At 39.2% G+C, this 22,246-nt stretch overlaps 1 protein-coding gene across 13 annotated transcripts in view; it reads left to right on the top strand.

Annotated features, from left to right (window-relative positions):
- The window catches only part of LOC124390753 (plectin), a 169,949-nt gene extending 149,782 nt beyond the window's left edge, over positions 1-20,167 (top strand). For 12 of the 13 annotated variants that reach the window (XM_046856736.1, XM_046856732.1, XM_046856735.1 and 9 more), the window contains 11 exons: positions 100-289; positions 2,242-2,395; positions 5,638-5,805; positions 6,659-6,775; positions 8,296-8,421; positions 11,155-11,322; positions 11,444-11,616; positions 12,532-12,606; positions 12,686-12,779; positions 13,358-13,413; positions 19,401-20,167. In XM_046856736.1, the coding sequence (XP_046712692.1) occupies positions 100-289; positions 2,242-2,395; positions 5,638-5,805; positions 6,659-6,775; positions 8,296-8,421; positions 11,155-11,322; positions 11,444-11,616; positions 12,532-12,606; positions 12,686-12,779; positions 13,358-13,413; positions 19,401-19,476 (1,397 nt within the window). In that variant the 3' untranslated portion in view covers positions 19,477-20,167. The remainder of the gene's footprint in view (positions 1-99; positions 290-2,241; positions 2,396-5,637; positions 5,806-6,658; positions 6,776-8,295; positions 8,422-11,154; positions 11,323-11,443; positions 11,617-12,531; positions 12,607-12,685; positions 12,780-13,357; positions 13,414-19,400) is intronic. The other variant, XM_046856740.1, reaches the window with a different exon arrangement.
- The last annotated feature ends 2,079 nt before the right edge of the window (positions 20,168-22,246 follow it).

The following is a 22,246-nucleotide window of genomic DNA, read 5'->3' as shown; positions in this document are numbered from 1 at the left end:
TACGTTTGACTTGGAGAAACCTGCAGAGACCCTGAGATATGGTTTACATTGACTGGATAGTATTTGTACCATGTTTGCATGTGCATGTTGGCTGTCCAGCACAGGAACTGGCTCGTCATGAGGAGAAGGTGCTTCTGCTGGAGGGAGGGAATCAGCAAGCGCAGGAGCAGCTGGCAGAGCGAGTAGCTGAAGTGGTCCGGGCTGAGCAGGCCCAGAGGAGACTTCATGCCGAGCTCAGGAGAGTCCAGCAGAGGCTAGAATCGAGTGAGCAGGAGCTCCATGACTGCCGGTACACCTCAAACACACACTCACTCACTTTCTGTGTGAACGTAACTTTACCACATGTACAGTAGAATAAAAAAAGCAGATCGAGCAATTATTTAAAAGATTTGATTTTTTTTTTTCTAAAAATGTATTTCTATTCAAGCTCACTCTGGAAAGATCTCTGCCTGTTATCTCCTGCTTATCCTTCCAGAACACTTCCGCACGCATGGTCTTCGTCAGTTCACGGCCTCACCTTGAGATCAGATGTTTAAACAATCAGCAGACGACATGCAGCAGCGACTTCTCAGCATCTTAGCCCGGCTTTTGCCAAAGGTCACTTGTTCAGTCAGGCGTAGGAGCTAATGCTAAATCGCCTTCGTCTGCCTGCCAATACGCATTACGGAGGATTTAGTAATTAAGCGATAGGCTGAGGACTAAATTGGGTGTTTGTGGGCCATGGAGATGTGGTGAGGTCCCTGCAGCCATGCAGATAGGGGATTCTAATTGCCAGGGATATTGATCATCCTGGCGAGGGTGGGCCCGGGAATTGCGCTGCAGATCGATTAACAGTTACCGTGGTTGGTTTGTCAATGAGAGAGAGAGAGAGAGAGAGAGAAATGTATAAAGGAAGGCAGGTTTTTAAGCTCAGTTTCCCACAATCACCTAATGGAAGAAGTGATGCAGCATTTTACAATCTATCACTCTAAAAATACTCAGTCCAGTGATGGGTTCTGTCTTTGGCTTTGGCTTTTCCTTCTCTTTTCTCAACTGTTTGTGTTAAATTCTTCCATGTTTGGAGTATAACAGTCTAACATGTTCCCCTTTATTAAAAACACAATCACGAAACTCTCGCAATAGTACGTGTAGTACTTTTCAATACAGTTGCATGATTGCTCCCAGTAATTGGTAAAAACATAAGCACACAAATCTATTTATTATTGATCACAGTGCGAGTTTATCAGCAGACTTTGTCTTTTACAGAAATCCAGATCAGAATCAGAAATAGCTTCATTTCTAAGATATGCTTACACACACAAGGAATTTGAGAGGTGAAGATGAAGACGTAGATCAATAATGAGCAAAGCAGAAGTTGAGGAAAAAGTCTTTAAAACAACATGATGAAGAAACCATGACTTGGCCGTCCTCTCCTGGGTGAGAAGAGAAAAATCATTACAGTATACAGGTGTACAGTAGCAAACACAAAACTACTGGATGTGTTGAAAGGAAGTTTGCAGCACGAGCAGTTTGATAAGAGTCGTGAAATGAGTACAGTTTTTATGGTTACAGCAGCAGTCCTTGAATATCACACTACGGTTTCTTAGTGATGATTCTCTGAAACAAGTGGGCATGGATGCTCATGGGAGACCAGCCACAGAGCAGAAAGTAGCACATTAGGATGAATGAGTGACACTCTAACACATCTGTATATGGAGTCATTCTACATGCGGTGCTCATTTTGAGTCGCTGATAAAAAAAAGAGAATGTGGGAGAGAGATGCAATGGGACTTTAATTGGATTAGCTGCTTCGGCTGACGTTAAACTCGCTTTCTGAGCCGTTATTTAGGCTCTCATGCTTCACCGGTGGCTGAGCTCATTCGCCGCCCATCTCTAATTAGCTTCAGGGCTCGTTCATTAAATGTTTAAGCTTGCCTTGTCTGATTACAACCAACAACCTTTTTTCTGCCACGCTCACCGTTTCTGCGTGGCATCGTGCTCCAATTAAGATCGAGCGAGCTTTCTTGAGCCTGATTAAACAGTGGGGAGATAGAGAATTACAGCAAATTAGATGTTGCGGAGGAAGTGTGGACTGTAGCGCGATAAGCTGCGGTAAAAGTACACCGCCGTTTTAACAGCATTCACCTCCAGCCTGTTGTCCCATGGTGCACTTATTTTTCATGTCGACGTATTTGTCTCGTTCATGCAAGCACAAATCCTGCGCACATTATACAGGTATCAGAACTCGGGTTTCTCCTGCAGGACTCAGCTGGAGCAGGTGAAGGTGGAGGCTGCCAGCAACAGGCAGGCTCAGCTCAGCGCCAAGCAGGAGGCATTACGGCTGCAGCAGGAGAACCAGGAGCTCCAGGACGAGCTAAACAGCACCAAAGAGACCTTTACACACACGCAGGAGCAGGTAACCACAACATCATTATCCATTTAAACTAAGGAAAACAAATATTTTCAATTTATCCTCATGTATAGATCTATGTATATGCTTGTGTTCATTAAGAGATTCTGCTTGTATTCTGCAAAATTTGTGGTACATAGCTTTCGGCTCTGTTTAACTGACCGAATGCGATCTTCTTACATGCTGAACAGAGTTAAAATCCGAGTTCCCTCAGGAACGTATTAACATATTTCTTATCATTATTATTATTATTATTAAACTTTAAAACATACACAACAATGCCAGGGGTATAAAAAAAAAATAAACTAGAGTTAGCGCAGTGTCACTGTGGGTACTCACTTTGTACCAGAAATAAGATTTGTATTGCGCATGCATAAAAACACTTAAGCGTTAGCGCTATGGATTCTTTGCCGTTTTATGTCCAGCTTCAAGAATTTCTCTTAAAAGGAGAAAATCCTGAAAATTCCGTATATCAAGGGAGTGAATAAATGAAGGATAGAAGGAATAAACACATTTTTTAAAGTCTGCTGAAAGAAGTAGAACAGATATCTTTAGAAAAATAAAAGTTAGATGTAAAACAAACACACACACAAATACAAACATCTGTATTACCCAAATAGCGTCTAACAAATGTTAAACTATTTAATTTATATTTTTCCATTAATTTATTTTTATTTAATCAATTTAATTTGTGCCAATTTAATTGATTAATCAATTGATTTAGTATTATAATAATATGTGTATTGCATTAATTAGATTTATATTATTTAACCTTTTATAAAAAAATATAATTTTTTATATTATTTAACCAAGCAGGCGGTTCCCTGGTGGTCTAGTGGTTAGGATGGGGCGGTCTCACCGCTGCGGCCCCGGTCAGGGTACCAACCCCAGCCATTAGGGTTGCACAAGCCTTAGTGCCGGTCCCAAGGCCGGATAAATGGGGAGGGTTGCAGTAGGAAGAGCATCCAGTGTAAAAACATGTGCCAAATCAAACATGCGGATGGTCCGCTGTGGGGACCCCTAATGGGAGAAGCCGAAAGAAAGTTGTATTTGACCAAGCAGGCATTTTATTTAAAAAATCACAGAGCAGGTCAGCGGTTACTGAGACTTACAGAGGTCGCCAACTTTCTGCAGAGTCAATAGCTTCAGACCTCCAAACTTCATGTGGCTTTCAGATTAGCTCAAGAACAGTGAGTAGAGAGCTTCATGGAATGGGATTTTATGGTCAGGCAGCTGCATCCAGGCCTTACATCACCAAGTGCAACGCAAAGCATCAGATGCAGTGGTGTAAAGAACGCCGTCACTGGACTCTAGAGCAGTGGAGTGTTCTCTAGAGTGAGGACTCGTGCTTCACTGTCCGGCAATCCGATGGACGAGTCTGGGTTTGGAGGTTGCCAGGAGAACGCTACTTGTCTGAATGAATTGTGCCAAGTGTAAAGTTTGGTGGTGGGGGGATTATGATGTGGGGTTGTTTTTCAGGAGTTGGGCTCGGCCCCTTAGTTCCAGTTAAATAAACTTTTAATACTTAATACTGGACAATTTCATGCTCCCAACTTTGTGGGAACAGTTTGGGGACGGCCTGTTCCTGTTCCAACATGACTGCACCAGTGCACAAAGCAAGGTCCATAAAGTCATCAATCAGTGAGTTTGGTGTGGAAAAACTTGACTTGAGTCCTGACCTCAACCTAAAAGCACATCTTTGGGATGAATTAGAGCAATGTGATCCAGGCCTCCTCATCCACCATCAGTGTCTGACCTCACAAATGCTCTTCTGGAATGGTCAAAAACCATGTGGAAAACCTACCCAGAAGAGTTGAAGCTGTTATAGCTGGGCCAACATCATGTTAAACCCTATGGATTAATAATTGGATGTTACTCAAGTTCATTTGCATATGAAGGCAGACGAGTGAATAGTTTTGGCAATATATAACAAGCAGCATTTGCACCTCTTGCGATCATAAGTAACAGATTCTTGTAGCATTTTTTCAGTTCTGTCTTCTAAGTTCCACATACAAGAGCATGAATGAAACAAGCGTGTTCCGTGATTCTTCCGTGTGTTCATTTGCTAAACTAATTAGCCGGTATTTCGACATACAGAATCGCTGTAAAACAGCTGACACGCTCCGACTAGAGCCAACAGTGCAGAAAAAGCCTTTTCTGAAGCTGGCTCATAAGAGTATATGTAGTCTGATGAGACTAAGATAAACTTGTTTAGATCAGATGGTGTCCAGCATGTGTAGCGATGCCCTGGTGAGGAGTACAAAGAAAATTGTGTCTTGCTTACAGTCAAGCATGGTGGTGGTAGCATCGTGGTCTGGGGCTGCATGAGTGCTGGTGGTACTGGGGAGCTACAGTTAATTGAGCGAAACATGGATTCCCACATGTACTGTGACAATCTGAAGCAGAACAAAACGCCCTCCCTACGGAAACTGAGCTGAACGGCAGTTTTCAAACATAATACCGACCCCAAACACACCGCCAAGATGACAACTACCTTGCTAACGAAACTGAAGGTGTTGGATTGGCCAAGTAGACCTGAACCCTTTTGAGCACCTGTGGGGCTTCCTCAAGCAGAAGGTGAGGAGCACCATGTGTCTAACATCCAACAGCTCTGTGATGTCATTATAGCGGAGTGTAAGAGCATCCAAGCAACAACCTGTGCATCTCTGGTAAATTTCATGCCCAGGAGGATTAAGGCAGATAATAATGGTGCTCACGCAAAATATTAACACTTTGGTCACCAGCTATTTAGACAATAATGGCTGTATGTGAGTTATTTTCAGAGGAGGGTAAATCTATACTACTACACAAGCTGTACATTGACTAAAATATATCCAAGTTTTATTTTTATAGTATTGTCCCTTGAGAAGATCTAATAAAACGATTGCTGAAATGTGAGGGGTGCACTCACTCTTGTGAAATACTAGAAATAAATAAATGTTGTTTAGCTAACAGTGCAAGCCCTATTTATTCTATTTATTCCTGCTGGATTTTCATATACACTAAGACCATTGCTGTTTTCTCTTCCCTGGCTTTTTATGTAGCTCTAAAGCATTGATGTTTCCAACAAAGTTATTTTATTATCATAAAAAACAGCTTTTTCTAACCCAGTTTTACACAGTTAACACAAAAATATACTTTCCAACACAGTTTTTCATGATGATTACTTTTTCAATTCTGGCACATATGCACCCAATTTTCATTTGGAACTGTGTGTGTGTGTGTGTGTGTGTGTGTGTGTGTGTAAGATGAGGGAATATTCGGCTCAGGCTCAGGCACTGCGTGTGGAGCTGGTTCAGGAGCAGGCACGGCAGCAGGAACAGCTGGACTGGGTACAGAGGACACGCCAGAGAGAGGACAACCTGGAAACTGAGAGAAATCAACTTAGAACTGATCTTGAAACAGTCAGAAACCAGGTACACACACAGAAATGTAAAGGCACATATTGCTCATTTTAACTCATTCTGTGTCTTCATACATTTTTATACATCTATAAAGGGTTTTTCCGCCTTGTTAAGTATACGCAGATCTATGAATATACATGGTTTAAATTAGACATGCCCCTATATCATCTGAATTTGGGCAAAACCACATAACAACCACCATCTGTTTATTACAAGCGTTAGCTAGGATTGTAAGTCCGCAGTTCTCATACCTAGAGTACTAATACAAATACAGAGCAACGGAACTCGTGCATAACAACAGTCCTAAATTGGGGGATATATTTATTAAATATCAACATTTAAATACCAGTGTTTTTATTTATTTTTAGCAGATTTATTAACCTCTTGCCGTATTTCCATGGGTAAATTTCAATTAAGTTCAGTTCAATGTTTCCTTTAAAGCTAAGTAATTATTTTCCAAACCTCTCAGATAATGATTTAGCTAAATGTGACCTGCACAGATGCTGAAGAAATTTCCCCCCCTACCTCTCTGAAAGCGAAACACATCGATCAGCAGGCCGCTCATCCGTATGCAACTTAACTCTAAATCTTTAATAGGTTTAACAGATCTGTTGCACTTCCTTACTCAGTTACAGTCAAAAATTTATCTCTGCAATTCCGGTTTAATATCTGGCAATCAAAACCCACTGTATCTGTCATCTGATCAGCGTGTGAGCAAATCCTCCTGCTTTTGGCTTTAAATAACACTCGGGCACACACAATCCCGGAGATACCAAAACACTGTTTTTTTTGTCTTTCTTCATGTGTGTGTGTGTGTGTGTGTGTGTCCGTGTGTGTGTGTGTGTGTGTGTGTGTGTGTGTATAGCTGCAGGAGCGGGTTTGTGAGCTACACAGCACCACTCTCAGGCTGCAGGAGGAAGAGGTAGACAAGCAGACGCAGCTGCAGGAAAGAGATGCTCGCATCGAAACTTTCAGCAAAGAGGTTCTTAAAAAAACAACACATTGTCTTATAGCAGGGGTCCCCAAACTATGGACCGTTTAATGAATACTGCCCCCCACCACATTTGGAACAATGTCAGAGACATATTTAGTAAATGTTATTTGAAATATGTTTTACTCATATTATACCTGTATTTGATAATGAAGGTTGGCTTTCAAATTACATTTTCCTTTAGTTATTAATAGAGGTCGTGGCAACAATTGCTGGAACTATCGACTATAGGCAAAAATCCATACTGATAGTTTTTCCTGCTTCCAGTCCGCTGTCATTACGAGGGCGGCCTCTAGAGGTGAATCACTAACGCCCAGTGCTGTTTGTTTTTACACGAGACAGCATGCTGCACTGAGAGCACTATACAGTAATCCCTTGCTTTAACACGGTTTATCACGGAATTGCATTTGCCACATAACTAATTTGTTTGGCTGATTTTCCCGGTCTCTCGCGGATAGCTCGATAGATATATATGTATATTATATGGAGTTTTATGTTGAAATAATGACATTTATTCATAAAAATATAATCTTTTTATGATTAATTATAAAAAGAAAGTAAAATGTTAATACTGTACAGTACATGTACTCACTATAAATTTTATAGTGTACTGTATTTCTATGAATTTACACAAAATTCATCTGTATTCTTGAAAATGTTTTGTGTGTGTTTAAAGTGTGTGGGAGGATGATTTAAAGCTCGTTTCTCGCGGGCGTTTTTGAAACATAACCATAACGATAAACGGGGGATTACTGTTTAATTTTGATTATTTATTACTTATATAATTCTATTTATTAGTTTATTATACTATTTATTTATTATAATGTTATTGGTTATCGGAAAGTACAATCCAACTTACCTATTGGTATTGGTAAAATCCACTATTAGCATAGCCTAATTATTTGTTAGATTCACCCACCAACCATAAGCAAAAGTAAGTAAATGTTGATTTCAGTAGCAATGAATATGAAAACATTTATATTTTTAATAAGCTATATACCCTTTGAAAAGTAATGCTCATTTGTCTGTACTGTACATAACAAAATAATAGAAGGCATAATAAATACATTTAAAATCATAACAAAATCTCCAAAACAATATTGGGAGTCACTCCGGCCCCCTTATAGAAAGAAAAATATATGTATAGAAAAAGGTTTGGGGACCCCGGTTTTACAGCGTTAAAGAGAAACAGATAGCAGTGAGCATAAACTATATTATAAACTATAAACTAGCATTTTATACCAGAGTATTGTACACCTGTTTTATCAGAAGTAATAATACTGCTGTTTTACTGCTGATTTATACTCCTATCACTACTCCTACTATTGCTATTACTACAAATACTACTTCCTACTGCTAGTGTTGCTGCTACTTCTACTGTAACTACTGCTGCCATTACTGTTACTACTTCTGCTGTTGCTGTTGTTATTATTATAAGTTGTAGCAATAATATTTTCAGCATAACAGTAACATACAGGGACAATAAAGTGACTATGTATGCATGTTTGTAGCTGGCTGAGCGTAAGCAGGAGGTGACACACTTGCACCAGCGGCTGATCCAGCAGGAAGAGCGAAACACAAAACTGAGTACAGAGCTGCAGCAGCTGCGCAGTCAGAGCCACCTCTCTCAGGACGAGGTGAGACGCTTCCCTTTCCTTCAAGACACGAGACTCCAGACCACGTGCTATGGGTGATTTTATAAACAATTGTTAAGTAAATTTCACATTAGTGTATGAGCCAAGGCAGATCTCCAAGATACTGACAGAAAAGGTAACATGGTGCTCACCAGTTACAGGCAATTAGACATAGAATAACTGTCTCAGTATCAAAAGTTTCAAGGCTAATGTTGTTAACTGGTACAATTCTGAACACGCGTGTTACAACGTCTGCGATTTTATCACAGACAGCAAGAGCAAACGTGAAATTCTGCTTGAAACTGGGCAAATCTGCCACAGAGACGTTCGACATGACATAAGTTCGCCAAACAGAGATGCTGCAACGAGTGGTTCGAGGTCTTTAGAGTGGCACGTGCATTTCAAGAGCTGAAGAACATCACTGGAAAATGACGAGCAGATCAGGAAGACCTTCAACGAGCGCAACCCCCTGAAAATGTCCAAACCATTCGGCAATTTGCGCATGATGAGCGTCACATGAGAAAAGTCCACTTGATCTCGCTTCTGCACCCACCCTACTCTCCAGATTTGGTTCCTGCAGACTTCTCCCAAAGATGAAGATCTGGCTCAAAGTCGCCGCTGTGACACCGCTGCAGAGATCCAGCGCGAGTCTCAGAAAGTGTTTGACGTGCTTCGAAAAGAAGACTTCCAGAACATATTCTAGAAGTGACAGAAACGCTGGGTGCGCTGTATTGCTGTGCAAGGGGAATTTTTATTTATATATAGTATAAAGCCAATTTGTTCATCATTTTTGCCTCTTTAAATGAATAAATCATTATTTTTTTACTTTTTATTTCTTTACTTTTGGTTGCCTCTCCAGACGAATTCCCTTTTATCTAGTCAGTGACTTTTTGAATAGTTTAAAATCTAAAAATTTTATAATAATTTTTACCTTTTTGTCACTGAACCTAGAACCTAATAAGTAATTTTCCAGAACTTTCTCTTAGCATCACTCCTCTCTCACCATCATGGGATTTGCATAGGTTTTAATAAGCTCTTGGGTCTGCTGGTCTGCTATAAACAAATGTAACTATAAATATGTATATGTTGATCTTTCCTCTCACTTTAGTATAATGATCTATTTTGTATAGAATTATGAATCATCCCAATTTAGTCCATATCAGTTCAGTACGAAATGTAGGGGGTGAATAGTTTTGCAAGGTGCCATACATGTCTTGCTTCTATAAAATATTAAATGAACAAGACTGAATTGTTTGTTGCTATACTATTTAAACGCTGTTTCCTTTATGAGATGTGAGTGCGGTGTGGAAGTGTGACACATAGTGGATCGATCGGAGTGCGGAAGTGGAGTGCACTCCAGTCGGTTTAGTCATCTGGACTCCTCTCCTCTCTCTCTCTCTCTCTCTCTCTCTCTCTCTCTCTCTCTCTCTCTCTCTTTCTCTCAGCCTTCACATCATCCTCTTTAAGTGCTGTCAGTGTTGCATGCTCACAGGCCCACTCTCTGCCCTGCTTTAATTGGACGAGGAAAAGCAGCCTTGTCATTTTGTGGTCAGCAAACTCCTCAGGTTAAAAAAAAACAAAAAAGTAATAATAAAATGAGGAGCAGAAACCCCATCCCAAGCCGCTTCTTCTTCTCTGCCCTGATTGCAGGAGTAATGATCGGTGCTGGGCGTGCGTGCCGTGCCGTGTGTCAATTGTCTGTTTTCAGTTCTGCCTTTTAAAAATAATTGCTCGTGCTGCAGCTGGATCGGCACGAGGCCACTAATGATTGCCTCTGGTTGTGCAGAACGCAGCAGCATGCAAGGGGAGTCGGAGCGAACCAATAACGAGAAAAGATGAGGAAGCTATATTTCTACATGTTTGCATTTATAGCACTTATCATTTTGAAGTGTGTGTGTGTGTGTGTTTGCACTGCCTGCCTTTTTATATATAGACCAAATATTTTGTAATCATGTACGAATGCACAAAGGTGTGTGTGTGTGTGTGTGTGTGTGTTCTGTCTCTGTGCTTCTGTCATTTACCCTCTCCCTCCCCCCAACACACACACACACACACACACACACACACACACACACATACAGCTCTCAACCACTTTAATTGCTTTTGCTTTTTTTTTCATTACCTTTATTGGCTCTCTTCTACACCGTATGTGCCCAGGGATTGTGTAAAGGTCATTGTGAGACCTTCTTCGTGTTCTCCCACGTACTCTCCCGCTCTCTCTGACTCACACAGGCAAGCCTGACTGTCTGCCTTACATTTCTATTTCTTGCAATTATTGCTAAGACAATTAAAATGTCGAGATAAAATGGCTGTTATTTTATATAGAAAACGATGCATAAACATTTTGCATTAAAGTTTGTTTTGCTGGACCCAATTATGGAGACATTTATTTTGCTGACTTACACCCAATAAAAACATCTCTGTTAGTCGAATAACATCAGCTAACTTATTTTCAGCTAGCTTCACTAAATTAAGTTAGAAAATCAGTCTCAATTGACATTTATGCTGATTCATGTAACACTGGAGAAACCTATTAAATATAATTGTCTTATTGAGCTTATTTTTAGTGTCATTAAAATGATCTCCGTTTATTAAGATTTGTGCACAAAGGGCATTTTTTTACAACACAATCTGAATACCAGTACTCATGATTTCAGTATTAACTTCTACATGCACTGGACTCCGGCAGAAATAATTTTAGACAGTTAATAACGCTCTGACATGTTGTTCTTTCAGACCCGGGCGTTTGAGGGGCGTCTGGTGGAGTTAAACAGTCAGCTGGCACGCGCTCAGCTCTGGGGTCAGCAGCAGCTCGTCACCCTGCAATCCAGAGAGGAGGAACTGGTGCTCCTGAAGGTGGAGGTGGCCTCCCTTAGAGAGAACTACCGCTCCAAAGTAGCTCAGGTTAAATATGCGGACACACACACACACACACACACACACACACACACACACACACACACACACAAGCTCTCTTCGGAAGGCTTCTGTCATATTAACCCCAGTGTTTGTGTGTGTTGTACAGTTGGAAACCGTACACTCTGAGATGGACTCTGTAGAACAGAAGTACAGAGATGCTTTGAGTGAGGTGAAGGTGTTGAAGCAGGCTTTGGGCGACGCTCGCACTGACAGTTCCCGTCTGCACAGAGAAAGCGAGCTGGTGGTCACCAATGTCAATCAATGGGTCAAAGAGCAAAAGTAAGATCAAATACTGCAGAAATGACCAATATCTCGAACACAGTCCAATGTATCTGGTATTTTCGGTTATAGGATTACAGTAAGACCGATATTTGCTGATCAAACCTGTTTTGAAACATTTTATACTTATAGCATAATAAATAGTCTTGTCCTGCTGATGGGATCATTTTTACCAGGCATTCTTCCTTAATAGCGTCTTTCCTGTTTGTGTGATCTAAGGGTATTTCTGGCATACAGCTTAGTAACAAGAAGGACAAGTGGCATCACTGTCACCATGACTGCCATTAAGCAAAAATGTTTCTAATTTTAAGTCATTTTAAAAAAGAAAAATCACCTCCCAAAAGACGCAAAAAAAAATCTCACAAGAGGATATATTAGATTCATTTGCAGAATAATCGACACACATACACACACACACTGTCCACTTTATTAGGAAATAAGGTATCTAATCAGCGTTACGTGGCAGCAGTGAAAATAAAAAACATTCATGCAGTTATGGGGCAGAGCTTCATTTATTGTTATTATGGGCTGCTTTGAGCATTTTATAAACTGCTGGACTTCTGGGAATTTCACACACAACAGTTTGTAGAATTATTTAATAGTGAGCTCTACTATGGTCATATATAAAGATTAAACAGATCTATATTTAAAACATTATAGATCCTGCGGTCAAGAATCCCAGCTGTAGATATATTTCCATTTTTTACAAATGTTTGTCATTTTCTTACTGTCACTTCTGTTGCTTTGTAGCTTGACACGTTACAATGTTTTATTATATCGTGCATATAAATTTCTTCATATTTCCAAATCCACAAGCATGACCCCTGTGTCTCTTTTCTAGACATTATTAACCAACATTACAAGACATTTGGAATTTTTAATTCTCCTAAATGCTTGTACACTGCATCTCTTCAGGCAGGCCAGCGAGAAACTTGGCTGCAAAATCAGAGACCAGAGCAGGATGATCATCCACCTCACAGCGGAAAAAGAGTAAGAGCTGCTAGTATGTTAAACAGTGCGAGCGATGAATAGTGTCATGCAGATGCAGTACTGTCTGTTCTCCTCCCAGTCACCTACAGGAGAATGTGGAGAAGCTGCAGGCGGAGAGCCGGAGGTTGAGGGTGGAGCTCGATGAGCAGAGAATGGAGGCAGAAAGATACAAGGTATATTTCTAGCATATTAACCTAACTTTGCATTTTATTATAAATTTTAGCATTGATTTAAAGTGCTGCTAAATTATTGATTTATGATTTAATATCCTTAGCATTATTATTGATATAATTGCCTATTCCCTTTAATCATAATTAATATTAATAATTTATTAAGAACTAAATGCAAAGATAGTATTACATGTTGTTGCTCAATCACATCAGTTATTATCATAGAACTTGACAATAGTTCTGACAGTTTGTAGTTCAACTAGTGATGATACAAATTATGTATAATTAACACAAAGTTTAATATTCAAATCATCACTGTTAAGTAAACGTGATTGAAATTGTACAAGCATAAGTGAATATTTTTCCGAAACCAGATCTGTGGTGCAGTTTTAATGCTCTCAGAAAGACCTCGGAAACTTTCTTTCCTCTCCAAGATGTTTGAGAAGTTGGTGTGTTATTATGATGAAGACAATGGGGAACTGATGAAATTCCAGGCACAATGACATACTACTGCTACAACCTGCATGAGTTACAACTTTCAAAGTTTTTTTATTATAATTGTGTTTTTTATTTTTTTGCAGGCATTACAGACTCAGAGCGTGAGTGAGCAGCTGCACAGCCGTCAGCCTTCCGCAACGTGAGTATTTACACCGTCACCATCATATCTCTTCATTTGACTCGGAGGTCTCATACCTTATTTTTGTCCATGATCAGTAATATTAAATAAGATAAAACTTTTTAAAAGAAATTATTATTAATTTAATTATTAATTAGGAAATAATGGCACTAGGTCTTATTTAACTTTTGACCGATTTATAAAAGTTTCAGAAAAGCCCGTGCACGTCATTCAACTATAATGTGCAAAGACTGTTTCAGCTTTTTTGCAAGTTCTGAGACCCTCAAAACTTCATAAAAAGGCAGAGTGAGTTAGTAGCTAGAACAGAAATAGGATACTAGAATAATAGGATAATAAAAATGAATTCAGACTTTCTGTTTCTACCTTCTATTATTCAGATAAGTAAACAGCAAGCTTACCTACTTACCTGTATGAAAAAATCCACCTAGTATATATCTATGAAATGTTCTCTGTTTTGTCCATCTTGAGGAATCCTTCAACTTGTAAAGAACCCTGTTCAGAATTGTAGGATTCTACTTTTAACAAAATAGTTCGACTGTTTCCACAAAGCTGAAGCAATGTGAAAGTTTTTAAGGAACCGTTTCGTTTGTGGGTCTTATCTTTAATAAACAGCGGCGTGTGATACGCTAGGTCCATTAGGCCACGGTGTAAGGCCTGTCGTTTCACTGACACGATTCTGCTTCGTGGACATCTGGTTATCTTCTCTAACGATGTGCAATTGTGAAGAAAAATTGGCAAATGCAAAATCACAGTTTTTCCCTCGCAGAACTGCAACACAGCAGAGCCCATTCGGGTTCTGGCCCGGTACCATGTTCACTAGATGCTGCCATCACATCCACACGTACACAGTCCCGAACCTTCAGTGGTGTTAATGTCAGTGCTGGAGGCGCAAAGTGCTACACTTTACTAAACTTTGCTGAGTTCAGGGGTAAAATGATGGTTACTAGAGCATTAAGTGGATAATCACCCTAGAGACTGTGACTCTCTTGACTAATCATTCAGAGAGAAAGAGAGAGAGACAGAGACAGAAAGCAGAGAGCACAAGAACGGAAAATTATACACACACATTAACACACTCGGCTCATTCAGTGTAGCTGTGTGACTAAATGAAGCTCAGTTAATGTTTGAAGACGGTGAACGAAAGAAAGCCTGCAGGCCTGTATGTACAGGGAAAGAAAGAGAGCGAGAATAAATTCAAACAAATAAGGACGTCAAGTGCTTGATTTGATTTGAAAACCTATGTTGGTTGTGGTAATCCTTAAAATGACTATAATACAATGCTTACAATATCCAGAACAGAATTCAGCACAACACAATAATGAAAAGATTTAGACAATGTTTTTTTGCCATCTGATAGAGTTACTGCAGAATGTGAGGAACAGTGTGTTGGGACTGTATTAAAAGCCACACATTTTAAGTGAACCTTCAGAGAAACCAGACTCAAAAGGGAACCTCATCCTCATCTGGGGTGCACTTAATGTCCATTTTTTGCACATATACAATGTTGCGGTGTACAGTGATGGTGATCAGAAGCGAACTGTATTCCTGAGTCAATGTAGCAGTCTGTTGACATTAACTACAGTCCAAATCTATCCTTAAAGCTACCGTTCTCACTCCGGAATTTCATGGAACCACCCAAGGCGTCGATGAGAAACGGTCCCTAGCTGCCCAGAGTGGCCTCCAATCAAAGAGAACATTCAGATTAGCTTAGCTCTTCTGCTAAGGCTTTCCACTGGTTTTTGCAATGTAGCAGTGGGGATTTGTATTCATTCAGCTGCAAGAGCATTAGTGAGATCAGACACTGATCTTGGGTGAGGAGGTCCGGGGTAAAGTCAATGTTCCAGTTTATTCCAAAAGTGTTCAGGTTGAGGTCATGGCTCTGTGCAGGACACTCAAGGGTTTTCACTTCAACTTCAACACACCACGTCTTCATCGAGCTCTCTTTGTGCACATGGACATTGTCATGCTTTGTGCTTTTTAGTTTTAGTGTACATTCTATACTATTATGTGCTTCCAACTTTGTGTCAACAGTTTGGGGAAGAACCATATATTGGTGTAATAGTAATAGTAATAGTTAGTGTCATGTACATATGATATGATGTGACTGCAGCACAGCGTTATATATTTTGACACCTATCCTGGAAAATCTTTTAAATCATTGCCTTGGTATATGCAATTTTTCTGAGTCATGAGCTAATTTGCATAATATTTAAAACATTCTCTTGGCATTGCCTTGACAACCAGCAAGATTTTTACACTTTATTCTGTATCTTTACAAATTTGGTGCTGTACTCAGTAGAGAATGAATAATTATTAAAAAAAAACACCTTGAGATTTGTAAGTAAATTGGCAGGCACATGCCAGTCACACATTGGGTAGTGGTTAATTTCTCATTTAAATCTGTGGATTGATTGCATGGATTCAGCTGTTTTTGAGAACTGTAAATGTGTTCTAGCTGAAATTTGTCATGATAAACATTGTGTTGCACTGAGCCTGAAGCATGGACATGTGTATATATAAGCACTTTCAGTGACAGAGATCATTTAGGGATTAAATAGTGCAGAATGAGACCATAAAATGAAATGGCCTGTTGCTTAAAATTACTTTAAAATTAAAAAAAAATTGTTTTATTCATTTTATCAGATGAGTGTGCAAACTTTTATATTCAGCCATTTAACAGTTGACTTGCACTTTAGGGCTTCAGGGTGGGGGTTTATATTTAACTGCTGGCACATTCCCCTGCACATTTTAAAGAGAAATAAAAAGAACATTGCTTTTATAAGATGCTTTCATCCAAAAAAACAAACAAACAAAAAACACTATTCATTAGCACTTTGCTCTTTCTGATAACATCCCTCCGGCTGATAGAGAGCCTGTCCTGTTTATTTGGATATTAGTAAAAAACTAGTATTCTACGCTTTTCCAAGCAGAAGTTATATGTGGATGTGGTGTAAATGGTACTTGGGATTAGATTTTCAGAGCAGATTGCTGTTATTAGCAGGAAAAGGGGTGGGGGGTGTGTGTGGGGGGGGGGGTGCAAAACACACAGCCGTCTAACTGGGAGGCAATCTATTTTCTTTTCACACAGGGCCAGAGCAGCTCTTAATGCACTGAAGCAAAAGTGCTTTGGTCCGCAACCTTTCACGCCTTCACCTCCCTTTATGTAATTGAATAGTTAATAACTTTGATTTGCCTTTGAAAGCGCATGCTGTGGGGCCCGTTCATCTGTCGAACTACAGAAAAGAAACCGGTGTTCTCCTGCTCATGCTCTCCTGCTTATGCTCTAAGTCTGTCCTTTTCTTATGCCGTATGTGACATTTGTACTTTTTTTTTTGTAAACTTGGATAAATAGTGGGCCTAGAATGCATTAGACTCCATCTAGAGTTAATTTCTCGAATTGCTGCTCTCTCTCTCTCTCTCTCTCTCTCTCTCTCTCTCTCTCTCTGTCATATGTCTGATCTCATCAGTGTGTTTAGTGTACTCAGACCCCTGTGTGAATGTGACCCTCCCTAATTGTGCCTCACGCTCATTTGCTCGCGCCACATGAGGTCCTGATTGCTTATTTATTCTCCTCAGGGCTCCTCATGGACATTAAAATGATTGACTCGTTTCATTCGTTGCACATTTATCAAGCTTTATTTGATAAGCTTAGCTTTCCTGTGTGTCCACAAACGCCTCATTCTCCCACTCCAAATTCATAACGCACCGCTGCGGACTGTTATTCACACGTCTAATTGTTTCTCCAGCTAATTATATGCGGCCGCGAATAATTTTGCATGCACAAAATCCTGTTTATCCCGGGCGGAATTAACGGACACAAAAGGGCAAAGCATTAGCAAAGCTGCAGGAGTAGTCAAAGAGCCGATTGTGTATGCAAAGCTGCCAGATAGGACTACAACTTTGGAAACAAGGGACCGTGACGGTTTAAAGATTTTTTTTTCTTTTTTAAAAAATGGAAATTTATATGCAGCCCTGGTTAAAAAATATATATATTTATAGTTTGTTAATTGGCTCTATTTCTTTGAAGCAAGCGTGTGTTACGGAGAGCTCATTATACACGAGGAAGCCAATCATCTCCACTGTGACATTTGACTGTTTGCACTTGTGTCCAGCAGTGACGTGGCCTTAGGGGCTTCAGCAGATCCAAAGAGCTGCAGGGCGGTAAAGATGCAGAGCAGACTAGCAGTAAAACCAAACCATGCTGGAGGGTTAGGTCAGGGCAACAGGAACAGGGAAGTGTTGGCCAACATGATGGTGATGAGCAGCTGAGAGCTTTCAGCATGTCTGTATTGTCAAAAAAAAATTGTTAATAGAAACAGTAAAATGTATGTGAATTGTAAAGATGGGCAAAGATCATCTAAATATTGCCTTGAGGTGATGTAAAGTTCATGTAACAATGAACATAATCATTCATACAGTGGTTAGCTTTAGGTATAAATTGGAAATATTTATATATAATGTTTCTTATTAAAAAGTGACATCTATAGATTTTTATAAAATTTTGCAAAATCCATAGATCAAATTTTTAAACAGAGTAATTGAATTTGGTGGTGAGATGGATGAATTCACAAATGTACATATAATGTAGCTAAATTCAAAGCTAGAGTTGCTAAATTTAGGAATTCATTGAAGAGGTTTTTCAATTTTAAGTTTAAAAAAGTTTTTAGGTGAGATTGCTTTTATATAAAGGGGAGCTATAGTCATGACTTTCTGTACGGAGTTGCATAATCCAGAAATTAGTTTGCTAATGTATTTACAAGGTTCCTAAATTTGTGAATTTGTGCATGATGTTGCTAAATCTATATTGAGTTTGCTAAATGCTAAATTATTGCTAAATTCATCTACAGGGTTGCTGTATTAATAAATGAGTTTTCTCCATTCACGAATTGGTAAAAAATGCCGATTAGTTTATAGTTGATAAAGTTATAGGTGTGCTTGTTAATTCATGCACTTATATTTGAGGGTGCGAGATACATTTACACTACATCATTTGTAGTGTTTGGTAAATTTATAGAAGGGAAAAACTGCAGAACAGATTTAGTTTTTTGACATAGAGATTTTAAAAATTCATAAAAATTTTAATTAGATTGCTTAATTTCTATAAGAGGTAAATTCCTAGGTGAACATGCTAAATTCTTCAGATTGTATACAAAGTTGCTTAATTCCCAGACACAATTGTTAGGTTTATCAATTTCAATAATGAAGCTGTTAAATTTGTTCAAATTTGTACAATTAAATACAGTGTTGTTAAATTTATGAATTTATGTGTGGGGTGGCTAGATTTATATATGAAGATGCTAAATTCATGAATCTATATCAGTGTTTCAATACAATACAAGATTTTTGTGAATTTGTAGATGAGATTGCTTAATTAGTGCATTTCTATATGAGGTTGATAGTCATAGACAAGCTATGATGAGTTTAAAACAATGAAATTCATGAATGTAGCTTGGTTGTGTATGAATATGAATTCATAGATAGGATCGGTAAATTTTTCGTTGCAGTTGGTAAATTCAAGAATTTGTTTTAAAAAGTTGGTAAATGTATCAATAGGGTGTTAAGATTCATTGACATTTTAAAAGAGAAATCTCAGAAAATCCGAGTTTGAGTTTGTGAAATGTATTATTTCATTATGGTCAATCTTTCTCACTTCATAGACGAGTTTTCTAAAATCATTCATAAGATTGCAAACTGTGAGTTCAGATACATCCAGGACATTGTTAAATCCATATACCTTGTTTTTCAATTCATGGATGATGGTGCTAAATGTATACATTTGTATTTAAGTTTGCTTAATTTATAGAATTAGTAAATAACAATGTATTCTGTCATTTGCAAGCTTGCAAATTTCATGTTGTTTTAGTAAAATTGTAGAAAGGTTGCTAAATTCAGGATAGTCAACGTTACTGATGTTACACTGACATTTTAAAAGAATATAACTTTTCAATAAAATTTGCATCTTCTGTTTTTTGCCTGCCATGTTTCAGATCAGGAATCTTCAGTCATCAGCGGGAGAACATGAGCAGAAAGAAGCCTCTGGCAGTTCGGCTGGAGCGAAGCTGAGGTGTGTGCAGAGCCACGCCCGGCTCGAGTTTTGCCGCTGAAGTGGCACGGCGAGTCGCTCAAAGGGCACTGAAGAGAAGGACCCGAAATAAGCCACATCGCTGGAAGTTTATACCTCCATAAATGTACTTTCTCTCAGGAATTGTCTGCGACACTGAGGCACTTTTAAAAAAAAAAGTAATACAGCATTGATGGAGAAAATATGTGAATAGAAGTGATGGAGATTTGGGTTTGTTTACACCTATATATTTTCTAAACCTGTTAAACTTGAATAATATAATGACACTATGACAGATGCTATGAGATATAAGATAATGGCGTTTTCTTTGGCAGTGAAAACGAGTGCAGTTTTCATTTTTTAGGACGGAGTGTCAGTGTGTGTTAATCATTATGAAACTTGTTTTGCTCTGAGGTAAGTGAACACAGCTTCCTTTGCGTTTGTTCACTGGGGTGATATTTAATGTAATCATTTTTTTTTTGTTGACATTTCAGCATTTGTCATAAATTTCTCAGTGGCTTTCAGATCAAAAACTTTTCAAGCCTCCTGGCATTTAAAATCTTTAGAAAAGAACTGTAAAACACATCTCTAGTGTCTGCATTTACATCTGGGCTTTTTTTTTTTTACAACCCTGATGTCTTTCTCTGAAGATAAATCATTCGGTGTTTGTGTGAAATACAACAGTCGTGTGCAGTTGTGTGTTTTGTGTGACGTCTGTTCATGTATATGCAGTGTGTAAAGCGTGTCATATTATTGACAAACCATATAGGCAATACTTTAATATGTACATCCGTGTACCATCACGGCAGTGTTCTTGTGTCACTGAAGAAGCCGAGATTGTTCTTTCTGCTCAGGGTCTCATTACTGAATGAACTTTAAACCGGAATCTCAGCACAAGAAGACCTGTTCTGCTCAGGCAAAATCAATAAACACTCTGTCTCACCCAGCACTCAAAACACAACACTTAAAGTGTCTCTGTAAAAACTAAGAACAGCAATAAGTGTTATTAATGCCCTGAAAATCCTTAATTTTGAAAAAGGTTATGTTATTCTGGTTAGTTTTGATTCTTGACACTCAATTACTACTACTAATAATAAATGAATAAATAAATAACCCATCTTGAAATTAATGTAAGTGACATATAACATTACTTCATTAGGCATGACATTTGTTATGTAAGGGATACAACGTCAGGATGTGCTGCAAAGAAAATAATCAACAATCGATATCGTTCTATAACAGTGTGCCCTCTGGTGTTTTATTCCTCTTATACAACAGGAGGCCATGTGAGCAATTAGATTATATTTATTTTCATTTACAGGTACTCGTCGACTTACGACCTATGCGACTTACGACCATTCGACTTTACGACCACTATCGCTAGCCGCGGTGTACGTTATTTTTTTTTACCAGCTTCCGGCATCATTTCACAGTACTGTACATATAGTCTACTCTACTTACGACCAAATCGATTTGTCGGTCCCACTTGTGGTCATAAGTCCACACGACCGCCTGTATTTATTTAGAAGCAGCAACTGCGCATGTCCCTGTGAATGAGCTGTTACTATAGAAACGATAACCTCTTTAAATAAGTGAATTCATATAAATGGCTTATCAATAAGAGATATATCAGCACTGCTGTTATAGAAACTGAATCTGACCAATCAGAATCAAGAATTCAGCCGTTCGTTACAGCCATATTAGGTCCTTTGAAGTATAGCGAGATTCCTATAGGAGATCAAACAGTGCAGGTGGCATTCTGGTGCTTATGGGATCGGAACACTTTCTCTTTGTGATCACTAGTTGATCCTCCTTTCACTACCTGATTAATATTACTGTAGTAGCATCAGAAAGTTGAATGTTTGTGTCCTTTCATTCCTACGAATGTCTAATAAACGTACTTTTCATTTTACACTGACTGTAACTCAGCATCTTTTGGCTTTGTGTGCTCATGAGCAGGTGGTTTAATGGCTGTAGATGTTCTGCAGGATCGGTGGTTACACCTCTTTCGAAAAAAAATCCCATCAAGAGAAAGTCACAGGCAGCAGGGACGGAAGAGACGTGCGAGACGAGGATCAGGCTGCAGTTATGTCTCGAGCAGACCTCAGATGGAGTCGTGTTGTAATTGGATCCCAGAAGGCTGTTCATTACTGACAGAGGTATTGTAGACGGAAGGGGGGGGGCTCTGCCGCACTCGTCTTTATCAGAACATTACAAGTCCAGGGTTAATTAAAAGTGCAGGAAGCACCGTGTTTTGGATTTCTTTCCCCTCCCTCATGTAATGCGTGTGTGCTGTGATTTGGTTTGTAATCACTGTCGCTGAAGTGTTTGGACAGAGACATGTTCTTAACGCATATATAGAAACACACCACTCCTGCACCTCTCTCTGTACCAAACCGCATCAGAGTCAACAGGCTCGAGCATCTCCGATCCTCTCAGAAGTCCGGTTTTACACTTAATCCTCCGCCTCACATCCCCGGTGACACGCGCGCCATTTTAATTCCTTTCATCGCCACAAAGGCCTCCAGCATAAATCGCTTATAAAGGTGACGCCTGCCACCGTCATGCAGCTGAGGGATTTTTCAAATGTCAGCCTGCACCACAGATTTGTCCCAATTAAACGAGTGCAGGAGACCATTTCCAATCTTCACAAGATCGTCTTTTAAAAAAAGAACGACTTAATGAAAGCTTTCTGCCGATTTACAGAGGAATAGAAATCAGGGGAAAACCAGTTTCCTTTTCTCTCTGAGGTCTTCAGTATGTGCCAAATAA

The sequence above is a fragment of the Silurus meridionalis genome, chromosome 9 (genome assembly GCF_014805685.1).
Source record: "Silurus meridionalis isolate SWU-2019-XX chromosome 9, ASM1480568v1, whole genome shotgun sequence".
NCBI classification, from domain to species: Eukaryota; Metazoa; Chordata; class Actinopteri; order Siluriformes; family Siluridae; genus Silurus; species Silurus meridionalis.
The sequence above is the reverse complement of the archived record's forward strand: the minus strand, read 5'-3'. Positions and strand labels throughout refer to the sequence as shown.